The sequence below is a fragment of the Podarcis pityusensis genome (genome assembly GCF_964106645.2).
Source record: "Podarcis pityusensis genome assembly, chromosome: 6".
NCBI lineage: Eukaryota > Metazoa > Chordata > Lepidosauria > Squamata > Lacertidae > Podarcis > Podarcis pityusensis.
In genome coordinates this window covers 78,088,619-78,111,686 of record NC_138030.1, presented here as the reverse complement: position 1 = coordinate 78,111,686, position 23,068 = coordinate 78,088,619, and the positions used below count along the sequence as shown (strand labels likewise).

The 23,068-nt window shown below is 41.6% G+C and overlaps 1 protein-coding gene across 1 annotated transcript in view; it reads left to right on the top strand.

The window, feature by feature from the left end:
- Positions 1 to 23,068, top strand: part of COL11A1 (collagen type XI alpha 1 chain) — a 263,380-nt gene that overhangs the window by 151,407 nt on the left and 88,905 nt on the right. The window contains exons 26-32 of the mRNA XM_081008888.1: positions 1,198 to 1,251; positions 4,374 to 4,481; positions 7,456 to 7,509; positions 14,255 to 14,308; positions 17,583 to 17,627; positions 17,794 to 17,847; positions 17,942 to 17,986. Of these exons, the coding sequence (XP_080865014.1) occupies positions 1,198 to 1,251; positions 4,374 to 4,481; positions 7,456 to 7,509; positions 14,255 to 14,308; positions 17,583 to 17,627; positions 17,794 to 17,847; positions 17,942 to 17,986 (414 nt within the window). The remainder of the gene's footprint in view (positions 1 to 1,197; positions 1,252 to 4,373; positions 4,482 to 7,455; positions 7,510 to 14,254; positions 14,309 to 17,582; positions 17,628 to 17,793; positions 17,848 to 17,941; positions 17,987 to 23,068) is intronic.

Below are 23,068 nucleotides of genomic sequence, written 5' to 3'. Positions count from 1 at the left end.
ATTTCAAAGACCAAAGTCCTTTGATGGGCCATCAACACTTTTGTCATGCTTAAAAATTTCCATTCCAGGTGATACCCTGGTCTGGCAGACAAGCTTAATCGGCATTTTTATTTTTATTTCACATTGCAAAGCTGTCTCTTTCCCAGGGGAAGACTCCAAGCATTTAGTAATTCATAACATTTACTAAATCTAATTATGGATGCCTTTGCACCCACAAACTCTGGTACCCTGAATCTGTAACAATATATTTGAAAAGGAATGCCTCATCCCTTTAATGGTGAGTCATGTGGGCTGAGAACTTCATTTCTCTGGTTTCTTGATATCTAGGGTTTGATTGTGAGCATCTGTAAGAGCATCTTAGATTTCAGGAACTCTGAGAAATGTCCTTTATAGGCTGTGAACATCCCTAGAAAGGATGCCAGAAGCCTTGAGAATAATATCTCCCAAGGCTGCTGATACCCAGAGCACACTCTAATAACATCCCAGAGCTTCACAAAGGCACCATCTCAACCTCTTCTGTGACTGCTGGCTGTAAGTCAGGTGACAGGTAGAAATAAGGGGTGATGACAGGATGTCTTCATCCTGAGCTGAGATCAGATTTATGGAGCTTGGGCTTCATCTCAGATTGGCTCATAGAGTTCTGCATGCAGGAAATTTAATTTCTGAAACTCCCAATTCCTAACTGCACCACCATCGCTACATGACTGTCACATGAGGATATATGGCTGTGTTAATCAACCCTTAATCGCTAGCTGGTGTCTTTGAGACTATATCCTAATTGACTTTTGAACATGAGGCATTTGATGGTGTGTGGGGGGGAAGCCCTTTAAAAAACCCCTGAACATATGAGAAAGAAATTTAATTCAGAAGAATAATGTCATAATGAAGAGCTCCTTGATGAATTAAGAAATGAATTTGTCTGTTGCCTTAAGCACCTTTCTCATCATTCATTCTCCCTTTTAAAGCTGAAAAGTAATTCAATACAGCTGTGGCAATATGTGTTCTTTCCCCCCTCTGATAGAGAAGCCGCTGTACTAAATTATTTGACTTGTTATGCTCCACTTTTAGTAGTGTAAAATGCTGTGACTTGCAGCAAAATAGGTGCAGCTACTATATGCATTAAAATCATGCATGCATTCAGATTCTTTAATAACTGTCAACAACAACACTATGATGTGTCATTTTTTCCTTTATCAGGGTGAAGATGGTTTCCCTGGATTTAAAGGTGACATGGGCCTTAAAGGTGACAGAGTAAGTATTTTTCTCTCTCATTCATATTACAGTGGTACCTCGGGTTACAGACACTTCAGGTTACAGACGCTTCAGGTTACAGACTCCGCTAACCCAGAAATAGTACCTCGGGTTAAGAACTTTGCTTCAGGATGAGAACAGAAATCATGCCACAGCAGCAGCGGGAGGCCCCATTAGCTAAAGTGGTACCTCAGGTTAAGAACAATTTCAGGTTAAGAACGGACCTCCGGAATGAATTAAGTTCTGAACCTGAGGTACCACTGTATCTCTGTACCTGGTACCTGCCCCCATTCCTTTCTAGTGAGAGCAAGGATCCAAGTCGGAGCTTTCAGATGAAGAGACAGGGTTGTATAAATGGATGCAGCCTTTCTTCGTGGCTGAAATCAGGGAACAGGCTTAGAAAAACTCAATTCTGGGTGAATGGTTGGCTGCCATCCATTGCCAGGGGAAATTAAAGCATGGGACCTGATGTCATCATTCAAAGTTAGGCAAACCTGCCTTGCTTTAATTCTGAGTAGTTTGGCCCACATTTACTGGGGTTCCAAGTGAATGTTCACCTTACTTTCCCAGAAGGCTTTGCAGTATAAAAGCTGGTCCTCTCACACCCTTTTTAGTTTATCATTTATTTTAATCTTTTGAATGTTTTAAATAGTTTCTCCCCCCCCCCAATAATTTTATTGTTTTATTCCTTTGAGGGTTGTTGTAGTTTTTACAATCGGGTGATGTTTAAATTTTATGAAATAAATAAACAAATAATATCCAAGGTCAGGCCTTTCAATCCTCTTGAAGATCTATCCTGTCAGTTTCTCACTCTCTGCAGTGGGCTGCCTGATCTAATTCAAGAGACCTTTTTGCAATAGATTCCAGGCATTGGCTCTCATTCCTCCTAGGTTCTCTTGGAACAGGTTGATTTTTCTCATTGTTCATCTACTATTTTTGTTTATTTGTAAATCTTTCCTGCTGCTCCTCTGAGGTACTACTTAGGCCCTAAGTCAGCCTGTCTTGTGACATTATACAAATTAAAACAGCACAATGAGGCAGCCATAAACAACCACAAACAAGTCATTTCCCCTGTAGGTTAGAGAAAAGAGTTGAACACATTTCCCTGAAATGTTTTGTTATGGCTCCGTACCAGAGCTAAAACTAATTTGGAGGAAAGTTATCAATCAAATTCTCCTAAAGTAAATTTGCTTGCAATTAAACAAACGTGGGTGGGCTAGGATAAATTAAGACTGTATAACACGAGTAGGGTGGAAGCTGTTTATCACATCCTGAACAGAATTCAAACTAACAAAATGATGCATACAAGCATTATTGAGTCTACAATATGTACTTCATAATATAACTTACAGCTTAATATTGGCAAATGATGACCCAGCTCTAGGCACATACGGAGGAAATGGCTTACCTAACCTCACTTCAAATTGGGTTCAGGCCTGGTTTAGGGACCGAATTAGCCTTCATTGCTGTGCTGACCCTGTAAATCTTGATGGATCTCTCCTTGGCTTTTGATACCATTGACCCTGGTATCAACCTGGATTGGCTCTACAAGATCCAGTTGGGGGCACGGTGTTACAGTGCTTCAACGCTCATTTTTTGAGATTGGTACCAGAGAACAGCCTTGGGTGGCTGTTTGTCAGCCCCTTACATCTGTGTTATAGAGAGCCACAGTTGTCCCCTATCTATATGAAGTTGTTCAGAACAGTCATTGGAGTATGGCATCAGCTGTATGCTGATGACACCTACAGTAGCTCAATTTCTCCGTTACATCCAGAAATAGCTTGTCAAGGTTGTGTGTGTGAGAGAGAGATGGGGATCACTATGCTAGCTTTCCAGTAGCAGGGTCAGTGTTGTTTACCAGGAGGGAGGTTGGTGTAGTGCAGTGCAGTGCAGTGCAAACTCACCAGCAGGAATTCTGGATTGGCAGATACATTTACCCCACAATGAGCCCCCTGAAACCTTGCCTTTCCTTGTCAATAAACAACAGTGACTCACCTGCTAGGAAGCTAGATGAGACCAATGAGCACCAACTCTCTGATGTGATCAGGTTTGTGGTCATCGGTTCTTATTATAGGAATGCCCATGCGAGCTTCTTTCATGCACTCTTCCAAGTGGATAAGTTATGTGCCCAGACCACATACAGTGGTACCTCGGGTTACATATGCTTCAGGTTACAGACTCCGCTAACCCAGAAATAGTGCTTCAGGTTAAGAACTTTGCTTCAGGATGAGAACAGAAATCATGCTCCGGCGGCGCGGTGGCAGCAGGAGGCCCCATTAGCTAAAGTGGTGCTTCAGGTTAAGAACAGTTTCAGGTTTAGTACGTACCTCCGGAATGAATTAAGTACTTAACCCAAGGTACCACTGTATGAATAAACTGGACCTGGTCTTCAAAGGTGCATGGGACTTCAAAAAAGATTATTGAGAAGGGTTTGAGACAATGAAATAATGGATGGGATCCAACAAAGCCAGAGGGTTTTATTCATCATTATCAACCTGTGTGTGTCTCCACTGTTCACAAAAGTGTGTAAAACTCAGATACAATTTCATACTAGCAAACAATAATTTTTATTTATTTGTGGCATTTAAATAGTTAGCTTGTCTAACTATATTCTAATCAGTTAAAGGCCACATTAAAAATTGCATAAAATTTCAATAACGATATAATTGCTAAAAATTTGTAGCAAAATGTAGTGGCCAGAAACAATACAGCCAAGGTTACAACTGAAGATTAAAAGCCTGCTGTAACAACAGCAAAAAAATGTTGCAAATCTGAATGTGGATTTCTTTCCCCATGAGAGATGTGGTTCTTTTAGTTAAACTGTCGGCTTTTGTGGCCAAGCCACAAGCAACAACTAGACCTTTGGTTACACTCGGTGCTCAAATTACAGGGAGGCCAGGCGGGATCCAGCCTGCTTAAGTTCTGTGCCAGTTCTCCCCTTAATACTGGTTTTAGAAAGCTACAGTGAGGCCGTGGTTGGGCTAAAATTAGGAATAGGGGCAGACCTGAGGTTTTCATCAACGGCCAATCCAATAATTTCAGCAGTTTTTGCATCCCATTTGCAGAAACAGGTGACTTGGTTTGTACATCCTTGGTTTACATCCTTCAATTTTTTTTTTAAGGGTGAAGTTGGCCCTCTTGGTCCACGAGGAGAGGATGGCCCTGAAGGTCCCAAAGGCCGTTCTGGCCCAACAGGAGACCCGGGTGGGGCTGGTCAAGCTGGAGAAAAGGTTGGTCACTCAATCATACAACAGGTTTTTTTGGGGGGAGGGGTATCAGGAGATCAGCTTGGTGTAGTTTTAGAGGCTGCAAATTCACATGTTGCATAATTCACATGTTGCATAGCTTCAGAGGCTGCAAATTCAGATGTTGCATAAAAAGCAAATGAACAAATAATTACAAATGATTCCCTTTTTCTTTCAGTGTTTGTTGCGTCTGAATAGGACTATCGTGTGGGACACGTGTAGATCCCAGAAACATATTTTCCTAAAGATTTACTGAAGCTTTATAAGAACACCTTTTCCACCCTATCTGTAATACATTTCAGCTCATCTTTCACTTTTGTAGATTTGGGGCTACACCAGGGGGGAAGAGTGAACTGGGAAGTCTCTAGTTTTAAATCTTACCTCAGCCACGAACTCAGAGCCACTGTGTCTTCTCCTCAGGCATAAACAATACTGCTTACAGGTTAAATAAAAGTACCCTAACAATGCAGTTGAAGTGGTCTGAGTATTTGGAAGGCACCATATAAATGACGACGGTGATTTATTTCACTGAAAACATAAGATGAAATAAGGAAAAGGGCAGAGCAGGGGCAGACTTTACCACATAGCAATGTGAACGGCTCCCTTTGGATTGCGGATCCTAAAGTAAGAACCATTTCCCTGCCTCCAACCTCCAGCCTCCATCTTACTGTTGGAGTTACGTGTCTCTGTTTGTAATATTTTGAAATACAGAGCAGGAAGGCAGAATATTTTTAATGCATGCCTAAAGGTGATATGGGACACGGGTGGTGCTGTGGGTTAAACCACTGAGCCTAGGACTTGCTGATCAGAAGGTCGGCGGTTCGAATCCCCGTGACGGGGAGAGTTCCCGTTGCTCGGTTCCTGCTCCTGCCAACCTAGCAGTTTGAAAGCATGTCAAAGTGCAAGTAGATAAATAGGTACCACTCCGGCGGGAAGGTAAACGGCGTTTCCGTGCACTGCTCTGGTTCGCCAGAAGCAGCTTGGTCATGCTGGCCACATGACCCGGAAGCTGTACGCCGGCTCCCTCAGCCAGTAAAGCGAGATGAGCGCCGCAACCCCAGAGTCAGCCACAACTGGACCTAATGGTCAGGGGTCCCTTTACCTTTAAAGGTGATATTGATTATGCACACCCTTTTATAGGAGAGAATGCACGCCTACTCTGAACAGAACAGAAGTCCTGTTCAGGCATTATACTCATGAACAAGTAGAACATGCATGAATGGAGGACAAGTAAATAAGTTCTGTCCTGACATCCCTGTTACCTTCCATAAGTTGGAGGATGACTGTCTTCAACAGGGAACTTTCGAAGTTCTAGGGTTCTGTATTGTGCAGGGAGCCTTTATGAGCGGAGTTGGTTCCCCACTCATGATCACCCTCTGACGTGAGTGGAGCCAGTGCCCTCATCCCCACTCTCACCACTTACTACTTACTCATGAGTAAAGTGCATAAATGGGCCTAGAGTAAGGCCACCATTCCTTAATTAGCTCTGTTGGATTGTGCCTCTGAATAAGAATCCCATGTAGGCAACTAGGCAAGAATTTCTGTGTTCCACAAATTATACCCCCTCTCCATTAGCAAAAACTAGTTATTGAGATAATATTTCATTCAAGCATGTTCCTGCTTAGGTACTTGGTCAGCGTGTGTGAGGTCCAGTTTGCTTGTAAAGATCTTTTGAAGGGATCTCCCTCAGTGACCCTTCCTGTGTTTTGCACACACACTCCTTTGAGGAAGAACAATTTATGGACTAAGAGGAGGGAATGAAAGCGTTGTAGTTATGATTTGATGCTAGCGACCTTTTAAGCTATCATAAAAATACTTTAAAAGTCACTCCATTCATTCCAGAAAGTGTTCCTTTCAGCCTCGCTTAACTGTGGGGAGCGATTTCAGAATTAATGATCCCCACAGTGTTGTGAGACATCTTCCCAGCTGTTAACAAGGTCATGAATCAAGAAAGCCAATATTATAATTATGGATGAATGGAAGCATAATTGGAATGTCATCACTGAATTCCAGTTAAATTCCAATCCCATTAAAACAAGAATAAATGAGCGACATTTCCCCCCAAAAAACTCAACTGTTGAGCTTCTTCATTCTGGGCTGAAAGCAGGGAAACACCGTGACAAGTATAGGATTGGATCCAAAAACTGTGAGCAGAAGTAAAGGTCTAAGGAAGTGTGACATTTACAGATACCCCCCACCCCAGTATGGGGAAGCAAAACCAGCAAGGTTCACAGTGGTTGGTGGCTCTGTTCTCCACCTGCACAATTGAAAATGCCAAATGATTATTATTTATGTCAAATGGCAGTTTTAGTATGTAGATGTTTTGTGAACTAGGTCATCTAACAAACTCAAGAAGGTATAGTTGAAATGTGCAGCTAAAGAGATGCTTATGAGATATTCAGGAGAACTGTTTACATAGCCAGACCTTGCATAAAGCCCTGGAAACAATGAAGCACATCATTCTTTAGTGACAGAATAATACATCTGCGCATTAAAAACCACATCCACACAAAAAAACTTTATAAAAGAATGGGGGGAAATTATAAGTTATTTAGGAGACTACTGTAAGCAGATGGAAACATTAGCAGGATTTTGATTTCACTTGTAGTGTAGCAATTATCATGGATAATATGGATTGATATAGAAGTTGGAGTTTCAAAGAATATGTAGTAATAAATGTTTAAAATGGGACCCCATGGAGGGGATGGGGGGAAGTCCTGAGATTCAGAATAATCTCTGTACATGGATATTTATATGAAGTTTTTTTAAATAACTTTGTATTTGTAAAGCTGAATAAACATGATTTATTTTTTTTTAAAAAAAAGCCTACATCCATGCAAAAAGTTTCCTTCTATCTTTACAAACTACATGACTCTTCTGAGGCAAATGGGACATAGACAGAGTGGTAGCCATCAGGAAACAAATGAGAAATGCATTAAAACTTCTTTTTAAATTACAGGGTAAACTTGGTGTTCCCGGATTACCAGGATATCCAGGAAGACAAGGTCCAAAGGTGAATTTGCTCTCGTGTTGAAAAATGTACAGCTTTGGTTAGCAGAATATTCTAGGGTTTTTTGGGGGGTGTTTTGGTCTTACTTGGAACATCAGTTTAAAGCAAATGCTTGGATAGTCACTTGTAACTACTAGAAGTCCAAAGGTTATATGAATTTTCCTGACAAAATTGTGAGTCTGCTTCAATGATATAATTCAGTTTTGATGCCCTAATTGTGATGATCGTTTTGGTAGCCTAAGACATTCATACAGATATGGATCTTGGATTTGGCAGTTTCCTCCATCGGCCACAGTTGCCATGTAAATGAATAACCTACAACTTGATGGGTGGTGAGTGTTATAAATATCAACCGTGTTCGCTCATACAACTACTCAAAAAGCATTTGCAATGATATACGCAATGCTCCCCACGCATCTGGATCATTGCTTGTCAAATGATCAGATTTTTAAAAATGTCATTCTGGTTCGTTGGTCCACTTCGCTGGGCATCTTTCTTTGTTTCTGGGTTATAACTTTGTGTAATTTACACATCTAGAAAAGGAAAGCACAGACCATTAAGTATTATATGATGCACTGATACAATTAGGTACAAAGTGATGCTCAGCCATAATAAATGTTGCTCCCCTGCTCCGTGAATTTATGCCATTATACATCAAATGATTATATTTTTTTTATAAAAGAAAGAAAGCAGAGAACCGTAATCACTGTGTTCATACTGGATTTTATGCATTGTTCTAGTTCTTATGCAACAATTTGTACTCATGTAATTGCATTTGGAAGTCATCCGTGGAGCAAGCACACATGAAAACCTTAAAATCAGAATGGGTAGCCTAATTTTTCCCTTTAGGAGAATCCTAAGTCACAATATCATGTCTGCTCTGGAAAGACGATATAGGCAAATAGTTTTGATGTAAGTTCTCCACAGGTTAAGTGCTTCCAGGATGACTCCCCAGAGCTTAGAATAGCTTATCAGACTCAGCCCCTCTGTGTGATTTCAGATGTGAGTCCATGAGAGTTTTTGTGTTTACTTGGGGCAGTCCTACAGAATATTCTCCACTACATGCCCCATTGAAATAAGCAAAAAGACTGAAACTGTGGTTGGATCCATATCCTTGATAAAGGGTAGCATTATCTGCAAAAGGGAATATGCATTTTAATCCTGTTCCCAATTTGTGATTAACAAGGAATCTGTACAACTTTTTTGACAGTGCTATGCATGTAAAAAACAAAAAACCCTGTCATCTTCTGGGATTAACAACTTGAACAACTATCTAGGGGTCCCCCCCAACATGTTTACATTGTGTAAGGTATCATTGCCAATACATTTTAGAAAAGTATTACTTTAAATTGTAAAGTAACATTGATTTTTCTTAGCTTTTTAAAATATTGGGTCTGTGCTTATTTTGCTTTTTTTTCCATTTCACCTGAGTGAATTCCAAGGTGTTTCGTTTTTTTCAGTAAACACTCTGTGTTAATGCGATATAGGGTTACTGCTAAGGAAAGTGTTCATCAAGAATTCAGAAGTAGGTCTTTGATGCACCTGCCTTTTAACCTAAACGTCTGAGATTGCAGTCTCTCTCCCTCCCCATCTCTCTCCCTTGTCTGTCAATGCTTCAAAACCCTATTTGGAAATTTCTTAAGATCAAAGAGATCTTACTTTATTCAGAAGCATGAACACTAATGACATGCACGAACGTCAAAGAAAATGCGTGGCCTTCCTCTCACAAAACAGAGATGTTGGCATGAATTTTACTAAGCTGAGTCTTCATTGTACTAAAAATGGAATTAGTTTGCAAGCCGTATTCAGCTTTAAATTCTTTCAACAGTGTACAGTGGTACCTCAGATGCTTCAGGTTATGTGTTTCCGGGTTGCGCACCGCGCTGAACCCGGAAGTACTGGAATGGGTTACTTCCGGGTTTCAGCGCGCGCGCGCATGCGCAGAAACACTAAATCGCTCTTTGTGCATGCGCAGAAGGGCTGAATGGTGACCCGCACATATGCATCCTGCACAGATCACATTCGCAACCCGAGGTTCCACTGTATTGGCATTAGATTAGAAGGATGGCTGCAGGACCTCCCAATCTTCTGGCTCTGCTCTACTGAGTGGCTGCAGTGCCAGAGCTGTGCCACTTAAGTTGCAGTCCATTGGTCACCTGCCATCAGCAGTCAAAAGCTTGAGAATAGCAGTAGAAGCAAAAGCTCAGAAACAATGGCCTTGGCAAGCTGGCTGCCATCATGATGACATTTGACAATGATGCCCGACATAACCATGATGGCCCTGTATGCTCAAAACCACACCTTCTCCTGTTGCCCTCATCACTCTAGAGCCATTTCATATTTCCCAGAATGCTTTACCCCAGAATGCTTTGAATGGGGGGGGGACGGCAATTGCTTTTGTGTGTGTATGGCAGACCAGTGATGTTGCATATAGAGAATTCTGAGGAAGAAAACAATGGCTGTTGAGAAAGAAGGAGTATTGTTGCCACAGCTGCCTGTGGTATTGCCCCCACTAACGCATGGAACACGGGTGGCACTGTGGTCTAAACCACTGAGGCTCTTGGGCTTACCGATCAGAAGTTTGATGGTTCGAATCCCCGCGACGGGGTTAGCTCTTGTTGCTCTGTCCTGGCTTCTGCCAACCTAGCAGTTCAAAAGCATCGCTGCGGCGGGAAGGTAAACGGTGTTTCCGCGCACGCTGGTTTCCATCACGGTGTTCCGTTGTGCCAGAAGTGGTTTAGCCATGCTGGCCACATGTCCCAGAAAGCTGTCTGTGGACAAACGCTGGCTTCCTCAGCCTGAAACCGAGATGATCGCTGCAACCCCATAGTTGCCTTTGACTGGACTTAACTGTCCTGGGGTCCTTTTCCTTTATCTTTTTGGCCAACACCAAACAACAATGAAGGAAAGAAATTCCACTATTACGTCTAAGGGTACGCCCATCCCACTGGAAACAAATTCAGCTACTCCCCCTCCTGAGTTTAGTGAAATCATTCCATTTTTCAGGTACTGATTTAACTTCTGCTTGGAGGAAAACCACCCATATTTTAATTTCTGTGATTTTCTCAGCCCTAATGTATAGTAGTCCTGATGCTTAAGATGAAGGGGGCCAAAGCTTTTCACTAGTCAAATGCCTTCAGTGCATGTTATTGCCTACAGCTCTGGTATAACATCAAGGCTTGCACGATAGACTAATCCATGGGTAGGCAAACTAAGGCCCGGGGGCTGGATCCGGCCCAATCGCCTTCTAAATCCGGCCCACGAACGGTCCAGGAATCAGCCTGTTTTTACATGAGTAGAATATGTCCTTTTATTTAAAATGCATCTCTGGATTATTTGTGCGGCATAGGAATTCATTCATTTCCTCCCCCCCCCCCCCAAAAAAAAATAGTTCGGCCCACCACAAGGTCTGAGAGACAGTGGACCGGCCCCCAGCTGAAAAAGTTTGCGGACCCCTGGACTAGTCAATGGGCCCCATCCCATACTTGTTAGTGTAGCTACTGAACTGATCTGAATATAAGCCACCCCAGTTTATCCACCGACAACAACATGATTATAGGTCACACTCAGATGGCTCCTATAGCAAAACAGGTCTGGGTCTGGAAATTCATCATAAAGAATTGGAAGCTCCCCTTCTCCAAAAAAACAAAGACAAAACGAAACAAAACCAAACCACCCAGGCAGAAGTATATTAGAATTGTAGTAATAGTTGCAGGGTCACATAGGAGCCACTACAGCAGATCTCAGGGTGGCTGTCAGTGCTGGGCACCTTCTTCCTTCCCACGCTACTCCTGCTGCCTCCCTGGCCTACTCTTCATCTTAATCAGCAGCAGCAGCAGTGGCAGCAGCAGATCCCCAGGCCAGTCGAGCAGAAGGTGGTAGCCAGTAGTGGTGGCAGGTGGCCTGGGGATCTGGATCCTGGCAGCAGGTGCCCCAAGACTGGCAGGCAGAAGAGCCAGTAGAGCTGGGGGCTGCTACTGCAGCCTGTTTTGGCAGCCCCTCTCCAGTTTACCTAGGCTGCCCATCCAGTGCCGCCCATCATGCTGCAGGTCACAGCGCCATCTAGTGGCAGCCATGTGAAGTAATGTTTGATGACAGACAAATACAAATATATAGACAGAGATATTTGCAATGATTATGTTGGCTGTTAATGTCCTTTTCCTCAATTGCCCATGGAAATTGGATAACGTAAACTCTTTTGCAGCAGTAACAAAAATATCTCCTAGGATTCGAATACTGCAAGTTAATGTCTGAGCACAAATATTCTTTATCAGTCTTCCTATTGTTCCATGCCAAAACCCAATTATTATCATCCAGCAAATATTATCTCATATAGTCATTCAGAAAATAAATTGCTTACAATTATTTCTTAGTATTTCTACAAGTTTCATCTAGTAGCCATTTTTGTTGAAGGGGCTGTTTCAACAATTACTGAAATGAGACATTGGAAACATTTTTCCAAATGAAATTGTCATTATTTTCAAACAGACTTTCTTCTGCCTTCATCAGTGTTATGGACACTGTTTTTAAATTACCGGAAAATCAGGTCTGGTTTGTACATCTAAAACTAATCCAAAACCAAGAAAAAAAATTGAATGTCTATTTTATAGGTGTGTTCACTTGAACATACAGACATGCATGCGTGAACTGACATAATGGAATTTATGAACTTAGGGTAGTAGCAGCCAACTGAGTTTTCTACTCAGTGTAGACCCATTGAAATCATTGTATGCAAGTTAGTCATATCCATTAATTTCATCAGGTCTGCTATGATTAGAACCATCACTGGATACAACTCTTAATCACTGGAAACTCATTTTCTTTTATGGTTAAAATGGTGCTATTTGTTCTAAAAGCACCTTTCTGTGGAGCACCTGCTCTCTATTTGATATTTTGTCCACATTGTTCAGACTGATGACAACAAGTTCGTTTTCTCCACCCCCACTAAATTTTATTAAAGTTTGAAAGAAATTATAGGAGGGGTTAATATAATATATTGAATATATTTTTTATCAAAAATAAAGAAAACTGATCTAAATAAAAACACAAACCAGAAATAGGAAAAGGAAAACAAAAAAGAAGAAAGAGAAAAGAAAAAAAGAGAACATCAGATTCATCATTGGTCAGCTATACAGTGGTGCCTCGCAAGACGAAATTAATTCGTTCTGCGAGTTTTTTCGTCTTGCGAATTTTTCGTCTTGCGAAACACGGTTTTAACGGTATTAACGGTTTTAAGAAAAAGGAAACAAACTCGCAAGATGTTTTTGTCTTGCAAAGCAAGCCCATAGGGAAATTCGTCTTGCGAAGCAACTCAAAAAACGAAAAACTCTTTCGTCTTGCGGGTTTTTCATCTTGCGAGGCATTCGTCTTGCGAGGTACCACTGTATATAGAAAATTATTCAAAACATCCACTCCAAGTTAACACCCAACAACGCCACATTCTGTACATGAATATTTCCTTTGATCCTCAAACCCAGATATCATAGGTTCATTTTATTTTTCATGCAAACAGTCTACAAGGAGTTTCAACTTTTAGTAAATATTGACAGTGATTTTTCTCTGATTAAACACATCAGCTTTACAGACTGGTGACAACCTGATTGTAATGGACATGCTTTGATCTTTTTGAGAATTCTGTAGGTCTTGTTTCCACTTGATAATATGTGATATATAATGTTGTGTGACTGGAACTCAACTCAGGGAATGGAACTTCCACTCCTCTGCCCCCTCGCCAAACCTGCTCCAGATGGTATCTCAACTCTCTGGAGCAGATTTCGATGATGCACAGAGGATGGAAAGAGAAGTTGTGTGGTGCTAGCATAAGTCCATTCTTCTGGAGGGTGTCCTCAGCTAGATATCACCCAGTGACTTGGGGCAGGATTGACCTAATGAGCCCTGTCACTAGAAGCCCTGCTCAAGGACTTCCACCAGTGCAACAGACCCTCTCCCCTTCTTATTCCCTTCACCTAGAGAAGTTGGCTCTTAGCACATGGGAGAAGAGAGGAGAGTGGTCATTCCATCTGGCAAGCTTTAGCGCTTGGGCAGATGGAAAGATTGGAAAAGCACAGCAATGAATCCCACCCTCTGCTTGTCATAAGGTTGCTTGGGGAGTTGTTGTTGTTTTTAACTGTACCACTCTTGATGTTTTAATGCATTCCGGACATGAAGCATTTTGGTAAGCTACCAGACCGCCATCTATTAATAAGCATTTCCACATCAATTGCTTCAACTGAATAGTATAATGTGTTATATTGCAACACACTATGTAGCTTTCATGTTGTTGTTGTTGTTTTGTGTGATGTCTAGGAAAAAAATATTTTATAAACTACTGTAATTCATAGTGTGTCAATGATTCATCTGTTGCTATTCTTTCTGGTTGGTGGGCATGCAGAAATGGGCCTTTTCTCTGTTGATCCTACAATTATGGAATATGATTCTGAGTGAAACCAGGCAAGGCTGATCCCTCGGCGTAGGCCTGAAAGACTCAGCTTTTCACCATGGACTTTAGGAGTTAGTTATGACTTGTGTTGTAGAAATGGTTTTGTGATAATGGGCCATACACCCAGTTATTGTTATTGCATGCTTTATGTTGGCTTTAAACGTTTTTTTGAAGGATACGGACTTTTAATATATAAAGCACTTGAGGGGGCGGGTGCTCCCCCCCCATAAAAAAGCAACTTAGAAGTTTATTCAATATCTAAGTAGGCTTTGAGTAAACCATATAACTGTGTGTCCTCCCCCCTTACAGGGCTCAACTGGGTTCCCTGGATTTCCGGGTTCCAACGGAGAGAAAGGCGCAAGGGTATGATATAATATTCTTCTTAACGTGTTTTATTAATATGCGGAACTCATTGCTAAGTGAATTCAAAGGACAGGCAGGATTGGGAATTTAACTGCTAATGCAATAAGAACATTGTACATTCTTGATAGCAACCAAAAGAAATAAGGAATAAGAAGACTGTTGCTCAACAAGATTAAATAGTAATTTCCCCACAAGGAAATCTATTCACCAGCTTCCCATTATCAGAACAGCTTGCAGCTCCATAGCAGCAGTGGCTCCCCATTAATTCTGTTATTCACAAGTGTTCAGTGAAACAGTGAGATGTAGCTACAAGCTGCTGGCCCTGTTCACACAGTACATACGTCAATGGATATATATTTTTCCTATACTTGCCCAAAAGCAGATAAATAAGATGTAATCTGAGGGTCAAAATGCATGTTGTTAAATATGTCTTTATATTTAATGAAGAGATTTTTTAAAAGAAAAATGAAAGTAATATCATCTGGAGGCTGCGGATCACATGATGATCACATCAGACATGTAGCATCAGTTTAACACTTTCATCCCTTGTTGAAAGCCCTTCCTATGAAACTGGTATTTGCTTTTGGGGAAATCCAAGAGAGAGAGAGAGGCTTGAGGCTAACTTGCAGTTAGTTTCGTTATTAAGGAAAGGAAAAAAAAACCCCACTGGTTAGAGCATCGTGCTGATAATGCCAAGGTTGCAGACAACTGCATATTTCTGCATTGCAGGGGGTGGACTACATGGTCCTCAGGGTCCCCTCCAACTCTACAGTTCTATGATTCAATGAAAGGCAAAGCCCCCATGGCGATCACACAGGGCCCCCAGACATTTGACGGTCTATTGACTCTGTGCCACCACTGTGATTGCTTTCTTCGCTGCCACCAACCCGTTTCTCCTCACGGGTAATCACGGAGTCCAGACAGTTGTTAACATTAACAAACAATCAAGTTTATTTATAGGCATGAACAAGCTTATGGTTTCAGTTAATTTTTCTTAGCAGTTTCTTAATCCTAGTTCCGTAACTGTTCTATGCGTTCCTAACAACTTAAAACTGCTTATCCCAACTATCTATCTATCTGACTCCACCTAACAATTCCTCTCACTCCCTCACCTCACAACTCGACCAACCCACAGACTTAACCTCCCTCTTCCTTCTTCAACTCCCAACTCTCAACTCTCAACTAACTTTCACACAACACCGACTCTCACTCTAACTCCTCCTATCAGTTTCCACTGGCCAATCACATCACACTCATTTTTAACCCTTTCCTTGTGACCCACCTAGGAGGCAAACGCCACACCCCCTAATGAAGAAGTTCCTCAAACTGGCTTGCATCCCCTTCTTTGCTCTCTAGTTTTCTGAGCCAGGGCTCCTCCCCTGTAATCTTCTGCTACAGGGAGCCCCAGAAAGCCTCTCTCTGTGCCTGTCTGGCTCATTGCTTGGCAATATGTATCAATCCTTCGCATTCTAGGAGCAAGTGGGGCCAGAGAACCGTCGGCAGAGAAACTGTCATGACGGAGAAGCGGGAGAGATGTAGAGTCTGGTTCTCCTCTGTTGTCTCTGTCAAAGCCTGCATCCAAACTGGAAACCACCTCACCCTGCCCTGTGCTGGGCCACTTGCCTGCTTCTGCCTCTTTGTGATCCTTCAAGCTTCCTCCTTTTAGTAGCTTCCAGCTTGTCCCCTCCTCTGAGGTGTGGCTGGTACCACCAGGATCCAGAATCTAAGTCATCATCTTCTGTGTTTTCCCTGGGGGGCTCTTGGCCTCCACCATTCTTCCTCATCCAGCCAATCCCTGACACCAGCTCATCCTATTTTATTTTATTTTTTAAAAAGAAAGAAAAAATGCAGTTAATGCAAAGATGCATTTATTTCCACATCCCTGTCCGAAGTGACAGGGAAGCAAAATGAAGGTGTCATTATACCTGTGACGATCGCTTCCACTCAATCAAGTCCCCACTCGATGCTGCAGTCATCTAATGATGAATAGAAATCTGGGAAGCAGCCCATTGTCTGATGGAAAAGTATAAGTAAAGGAGGAAATAAATAAAGTTTTGACAGTCTCACCGGAGGCACTTGAATGTGGGATCATATGCACTGGGTGGGATGCCACCACCTTTTCCCTTAAGCATCTGGGGCTGGTAAGAATACTGTATACTTATACAATGGGGGAGGAAGGGAGTAAACAAGAGAGAGTTCTTCCTATATTCTGTGAATTATCCAGCTAGACTGCAATCTATCCTCAGGGGGATTTCTCTGGCATCTTCTATGCATTCTAATTCCCCAGTACTCTTTTCATATACAGAACCAAACCACCCCAAAACCATTTGTGGTCGAAGCGGCAAATCAACAGCAAGGATGCTGAAGAATACCTATTTAAATGGATGTAGAAAGTCAAGACATAGCTGCTTTGTTTATTTGAAGCTGGTGGGTGGAATTTATAATGCAGAGTCTGCAAGCTCTAGAAGGTCACTGCATCACTATCTATAAAGCTCAACTGGACGTGGCTGATCACTTGTGGTTGAAATGTGATGAAGTTATCAAAGGGGAAAGGATGGCTTGGAAATTGTGCTTGATGGCAGCTTAGTGTGCCATTAAGTAAAACTGAAGTAATGTATATCATTACTCTGCCGACCACTACATTTTATGAAGCAGAAAAACAGGCGTGCAGATTCACCAGTTTAAATCTGAAACTGATGAGAGACAATTGTATTTACAGCATTCTCACAAGCTTCCTTACTATACTCCCCCCCCCCTCCAACTGATTACTGCAGTGAATAGATTTACAGCTAGGAAATGCATACAGCAGCTTCCAAGATGTGGTTTTCTGGGCCTATGGCAAGGAAAGAAAGAGTTAAACTCCTTCACCTCACCCTGCTGCCCCTCCTGTTGCCCCAAGAGTGCTCAGGTGGCAGAGGCAGGGGGTGGGTTGCAGGGGAGAAGGGGAAGGGTTAAGCACTCGCTGCAATATACCCAGTCTCTCCTGCGAATGCTCCCTGCTCCCATGTGAGCATGGCAAGACAAACCTGGGTTGCGGTGTGTTTCCCTTATGACTTGTAATTCTGCCCTTTAAGAAGAGAGATAAATATTTGAAGAAGCTATTTATGAAAACTTAAAATGCAAGGCAAGTCGTCAGATGTCCTGTGTAGCTTTTGATCCTGTAGTAGAGTTCTGCTGTGCCCTTTTGAAGTAGCAAAACCACCTTCTCGACCAAAAAACGAAAACACCCCTCCATCGAACAATAAGATTAATTTGTGTGAACTTTCTTTGGCAGGGCTTGCACGGAAAACCTGGCCCAAGGGGACAGCGAGGACCAACTGTACGTACTGCACATTTTTCCTACACCTCCCCTTTAATGTTATCTCATGCATTTCCATATTAATTGCTATCCTGGCCATATTCAGAAGGTTGCCTTTATATCCTTTGCCGCTGTAGCACACGATAATAAAAAATAATGAATTGCATATCTTTTTGTGACTCAATAGGGACCACGTGGGTCAAGAGGCCCGAGAGGCCCAACTGGGAAACCTGGCCCCAAGGTAACTTGACCGAATCGAGGAAGCAATTTCACTTCTAGCTCTTCCTCTTAATGAAAGCGTGCATTTCATCTCCGAACGATTTGCTCTTTTCCAGGGCACGGCTGGCAGTGACGGACCCCCTGGCCCACCAGGTGAAAGGGTAGGCAAGGAACAATTTAGATTTCATTTCCATCTCTCTTTCTCTAGTCAGCACCTTCCCTGGTTGGAATTGCAGGGAAGGCGTATACCCTTCCTGCGAGGCGGAAAAGTGTTTTTGTATGAGAACCGATACTCAAATGGATGAAAGTTGGGTCTTCACTACTTCTGAGTGAAGTATTTATGTATTCCCCACCACCACCCTTCATTCGATTCACACCCTCTTCCATTTGTGAATATACTAAACTCTATTTTGCCACCAACCCTTTAATTTTCTTAATTATTTCTGTTTGTAACTTACCACTTGGGACAAATTAAAGCACATAAAAATGAAGGTTGTCATAGATGCTAACAGTACAATTTATCTGCATGTCTGCTGAGACGTAATTTCCACTGAGGTCAGCGGGACTTGCTCTCTGATAAGTGTGCTTAGGATTGCAGGGAAATGTGCATTTAATCAAGAAATTCATTTGTCTATTGAGGCTGCAATCTTGTGTGCACTTACCTGAGAGTAAACACCATCAAAACCAGTGTGATTAACTCCTGCATAATTATGCATTGGGTTGCACCGTTCAGCTGTATAAATTTGCATATAGTCCAAAACATTGCTAACGCTTTGGACTGCAGTTAAGTCCCATTGAAATCAATTTGGAAAGTTAGCCATGAGTAGATGAACATTGTTTGGAACCTGCTTTTTGTTTCTGAATAGTGAATACCTGGGAGGCTTCAGCAAACAGAGCGCGGTCTGACATGATGAGGGTCTGAAGTTGAAGCCAGATACAACCTTATTGGAAATTAGTGAGGGCCATGCGCCTAAAAAATAAATAAATCAGATCAAGTGTCTCCTTGTTGGAATCCCAGTGCTATTGTTAAGTTGTAGATATTTGTGGAATTCAAAGTAACCTCCTTACTCTGAGGATTGCACTTGCTACAAGCATGATATTCCATCATAGGACTAGTCTTAGCTGTTCTTCTCTATTGCTGAGAACACATCCTTGTGGTACATTTAGATAATTTTAGACTTTGTACTTAGTGGTCTTGTGGAAAGGGACATCTTTTGATGGTAATGTGGTAACTTACTTCAAAATGTGGTAAGCCAGCCCTTCTGCAATTTGGGGTCCCTCCCATTCATTTGGCTAAGTGAGGCCAAGGACTTCTGGTGCAAAGTACAGCCTGGGCTTCCTATTCTCTTCAGCTCCACATATCCTCATCTCTTTCCACAGGGAGATTCCTCTCCGTTGAAGTGAATAAGCAAGGTCTAGTGGGGAAGGCAAATTCAATGGGTATTAGTGACCCGCATTAGCAAGGAGGCTTGTTGCCATGTTCTCCTGTACCCAATTAGGATTCCACATGCTTATTGCGATTTTGAGAGCTATTAACACAGAACAGCTTTTAGCTATCACAGTGCCTGCTTGTGGGACATTTGGAAAATCCTATCAGTCAACTTAATACTGTTGATTATGTGCATCAAAGAATGTTAGCATAATCTATTGTCCTCATATCAGTTAATACCTTTTAAGTAATCTTTTCATATACTTACCGTGGGGGTTCTTTTTAAGAGGAATTTGCAGAGTTTTTATTGTTTATTATTATTATTATTGTGTGTGTGAGAGAGTGTATGTGTGTGTGTGTGTGTAGAGCATTTGCTAAGAGATTTTAAGTGCAGCAGGTTCTGAGGGTTTTCCCAAGTAAAACTAATTAGATTTTTGAAATGTTTTTGGCTTTCTGAACCGAAGCTAATAAAAAGTGCTTTTGCCAGCCAGAACTGTTATCACCAAATAGGACTTTACAAACTAGCCATCTAGGATCTTGTATACCAACTGACCAGATGTAGTTTCTTTTAAAAAACAACACACTGGCCAAATACATTTTTGTTGGCTCAAAAGTACCTGCTTTTGAATGGGCTGCTTATTATTAAACTGCAAGTCATCCACACTGCAGTAAACACACATTGCCATGTAATAAATGGTACCTTGGAAGATTTATTATACAGTGGACTGTGATTTCCAATTGCAATACACAAGGAACTAGGCCTCATTTACAAGTTCCAGCAGCAGGCATTGATGTAGCAGGCAGGCATTGCTTATCACATAACCCTTATCCCATGGACCTCCCTATAAGCAACTCTGGGGGAAGTTCTGTGCTACTGGGAGATGTTCCACACTATATAAATGGGAAACAATCCATATGATCCCAATAAAGCCTACCACACAAAAGCAGTTTTTGGCAATAACCAACCAACTGGCAATGGGCAGATTTCCCTAATCTGATCCAGAATTATTTGATCCACTGAATGTTCTGAAATTAACCCAGGTTTTTGGATCTGCACCTGAGATCTCTAGGCCCCGGTATACACCCAATGACATACCCTCCAACATTTCCCCCATAAAAATAGGGACGTCCTATTCAATAATAATAATACTCCAGCCATCTGATTAGGTTACCCCAGCCACTCTAGGCGGCTTCCGAAATATATAAAACATGATAAAACATTAAACATTAAAAAACTTCCCTAAACAAGGCTGCCTTCAGATGTCTTCTAAAGGTTACTTATCTCCTTGGCTTGGGGGTCACATAACTCCCTACCCTCCAACATTTCTCCAATGAAAATAGGGACATCCTAAGAAAAGGAGAGACATTCTGGGATCAAATCAGAAACTGGGACGGCTTCTGTAAATCTGGGAGTGTCCCTGAAAATTAGGGACACTTGGAGGGTCTGAGATTGCCCCCTGTAGACTTAGAATGAACATATCTAGTCTGCCAACTGCAATTCCATGTGAACATTTTCTCATTTCACATGCAGTTGCCAAACCATATTGCCTATAGATGAACCACAGCAAACACATGGTAGACAGTGCCACTGTTGAGACTGGATCCAGCTCACTCGCTGCCATTTGAATTAACAGACTCACGCACTGAAAGATCGTCTGTTGAAAGTAACAGCTTCCCTCACACTAATTGCATCACCCTGTTGTGCCTCATGTTGCGATAATCCAGGCTCCAGCTGGCAATAGACTGAGCATCAACAGAAAAACTGACAATGAACCAATCAAGGGAGATTTTTTTCTCTCCCCTCCGTTCTGTATTCAATTTGCTTCTTCCTACTCGAGTGCTATGAAAACACTGTATAAGCTTTTCCATAAACATCTCCCTCAGCCCTATAATAAAATCTGTGTGGTTTTGCATTAATATTCAAAGGTAAACATCAAAGCCCTGCTGTAAAAGATCATTTCACAAAAGTGAATGCTAACACTTTGGTTTAGGAAGCCTTTTATTTACATAGAGAAATGCATTAGAGAAACCCATGGAAAATCTGGTATCTGGTTAATAGGCCACTCTTCAGTTTTCAACACAGCTCATCTTTCACCAAGCCTGTGCTCTCCGGGGGTTTTGGACTACAACTCCCAAACTCCTGGTGAGCACCAGCTTGGCAAAGACTGGCATAGCACCTACGTTTTATGGTCCCAGTCATAATTCTTTGTGGTCCCTATGGGCAATGGATGTCCTGCAAGGAGGCTAAGTGAGAAGATTGACACAAGTGTGAATGTGGGAATTGTGTGTGTGTGTGTGTGTGTGTACTTGCAAGCACATGTATCATGCAGGTATGCTTGTTGAGGAACTGTACTTCATTCATCTGTAGGCACGTTTGCAAAGATTTTTCAGGTGAATTTTATAAAGCAGCTTGTCTCAAATTATTGTTACTAATATCTCTTTTTTTATCAAAATTAAAACATTAACCTAAATAAAAACACAAACCGAAAAGAAAAGAAAAGAAAAAAGAGAATAGACAAGGATAGAGACGTAGAGAATGGATAAAGGACAAAAGGAAAGAGAAAGGAAAAGAGAGAAAATATTGAAAGAAGAAGGAAGGAAGGAAGGAAGGAAGGAAGGAAGGAAGGAATTATAGAGTTGGAAGGAACCCCAAGAGTCATCTAATCCAAACCCCTGCAATGCAGGAATCTCAGCTAAAGCATGCATGACAGTTGGCCATCCAACCTCTGCTTATAAACCCCTATAAACCCCTTACATACACTATTTCCACAGCATTCCCCTGATCCACCAAGTTTGAGGAAGGAAGGAAGGAAGGAAGGAAGTCTAATAAAAATATTGTTCAAATTTGACTAGCAGAACTCTTCAGAACAAAACAGAAACATCAAATGATACGTCCAAAATATCTATACAATGTCTTGCGCTGTCTAGCAGAGGCTCAGCATCTTACAAAATGTGACATAATTCCCACAGACCTAGAAGCAGAGGTCTATCTCTTCCTACAGCATCTATTTTTAGCCTGGAGCTGTTTTCTCTCTCTCAGTCAGGGAGGGTCTTTTACATGTCCTTACTTCACAGAGCCCTGAGACAAAAGGCATGAAGGCAACTCCCTTTAAAATAGAGATTTGGCAACCCAATACTTTCACCACATGAGCTAAGGTTACAACACTCAAAGGTTAGCTACCAGAGAACAACAATCAGTTAGTTATCAACTCAGCAAGAGCTCAGAGTGCTCTCCTTGGCTTTAATATAGCTCTGTGGAAAAAACCCATGTTAAACCTTTTCACCAATACACATTTAGGCATTCACATTATACTTAACATAACTTAACGAGGGTTACAAATACAAAGTAGACAAAATAGCCACGTAACATTGACCTTTCCTTTCCAATGCAGAGCAAGTATACAGTTCTTTACACTTACCATGCCTCATGTTTATATTTTTTATTTTCTTTTTCTTCTTTTTAAATTATTCAGTGTATAACAACCAGTACAAACAAGGAAAAAGATACCAAAACAAAATCACAACTTACCCCTCTCATGTTGTTTCATGTTTGTATTCACAAGTATATAAACACTGGGTGTGATAGAGCTGAAGAACTAAATAAGGCACTCTGGTGTATAAGGAAAAATGGAAGGCAGAGATAACAAGATGCAGTAAAAAAATCATTGATAGGAAAATAGTCCTTAGTCACTACATATTGCTAGAAGAGACTGTTCACACACAAAAGCAGAAAAACCCACCCAATTTTTAAAGGGCACTTTTATCAGTAGTTGAATGGTTTCTGTCTCTTGTTGAACCATTCAGGAATGAAGAA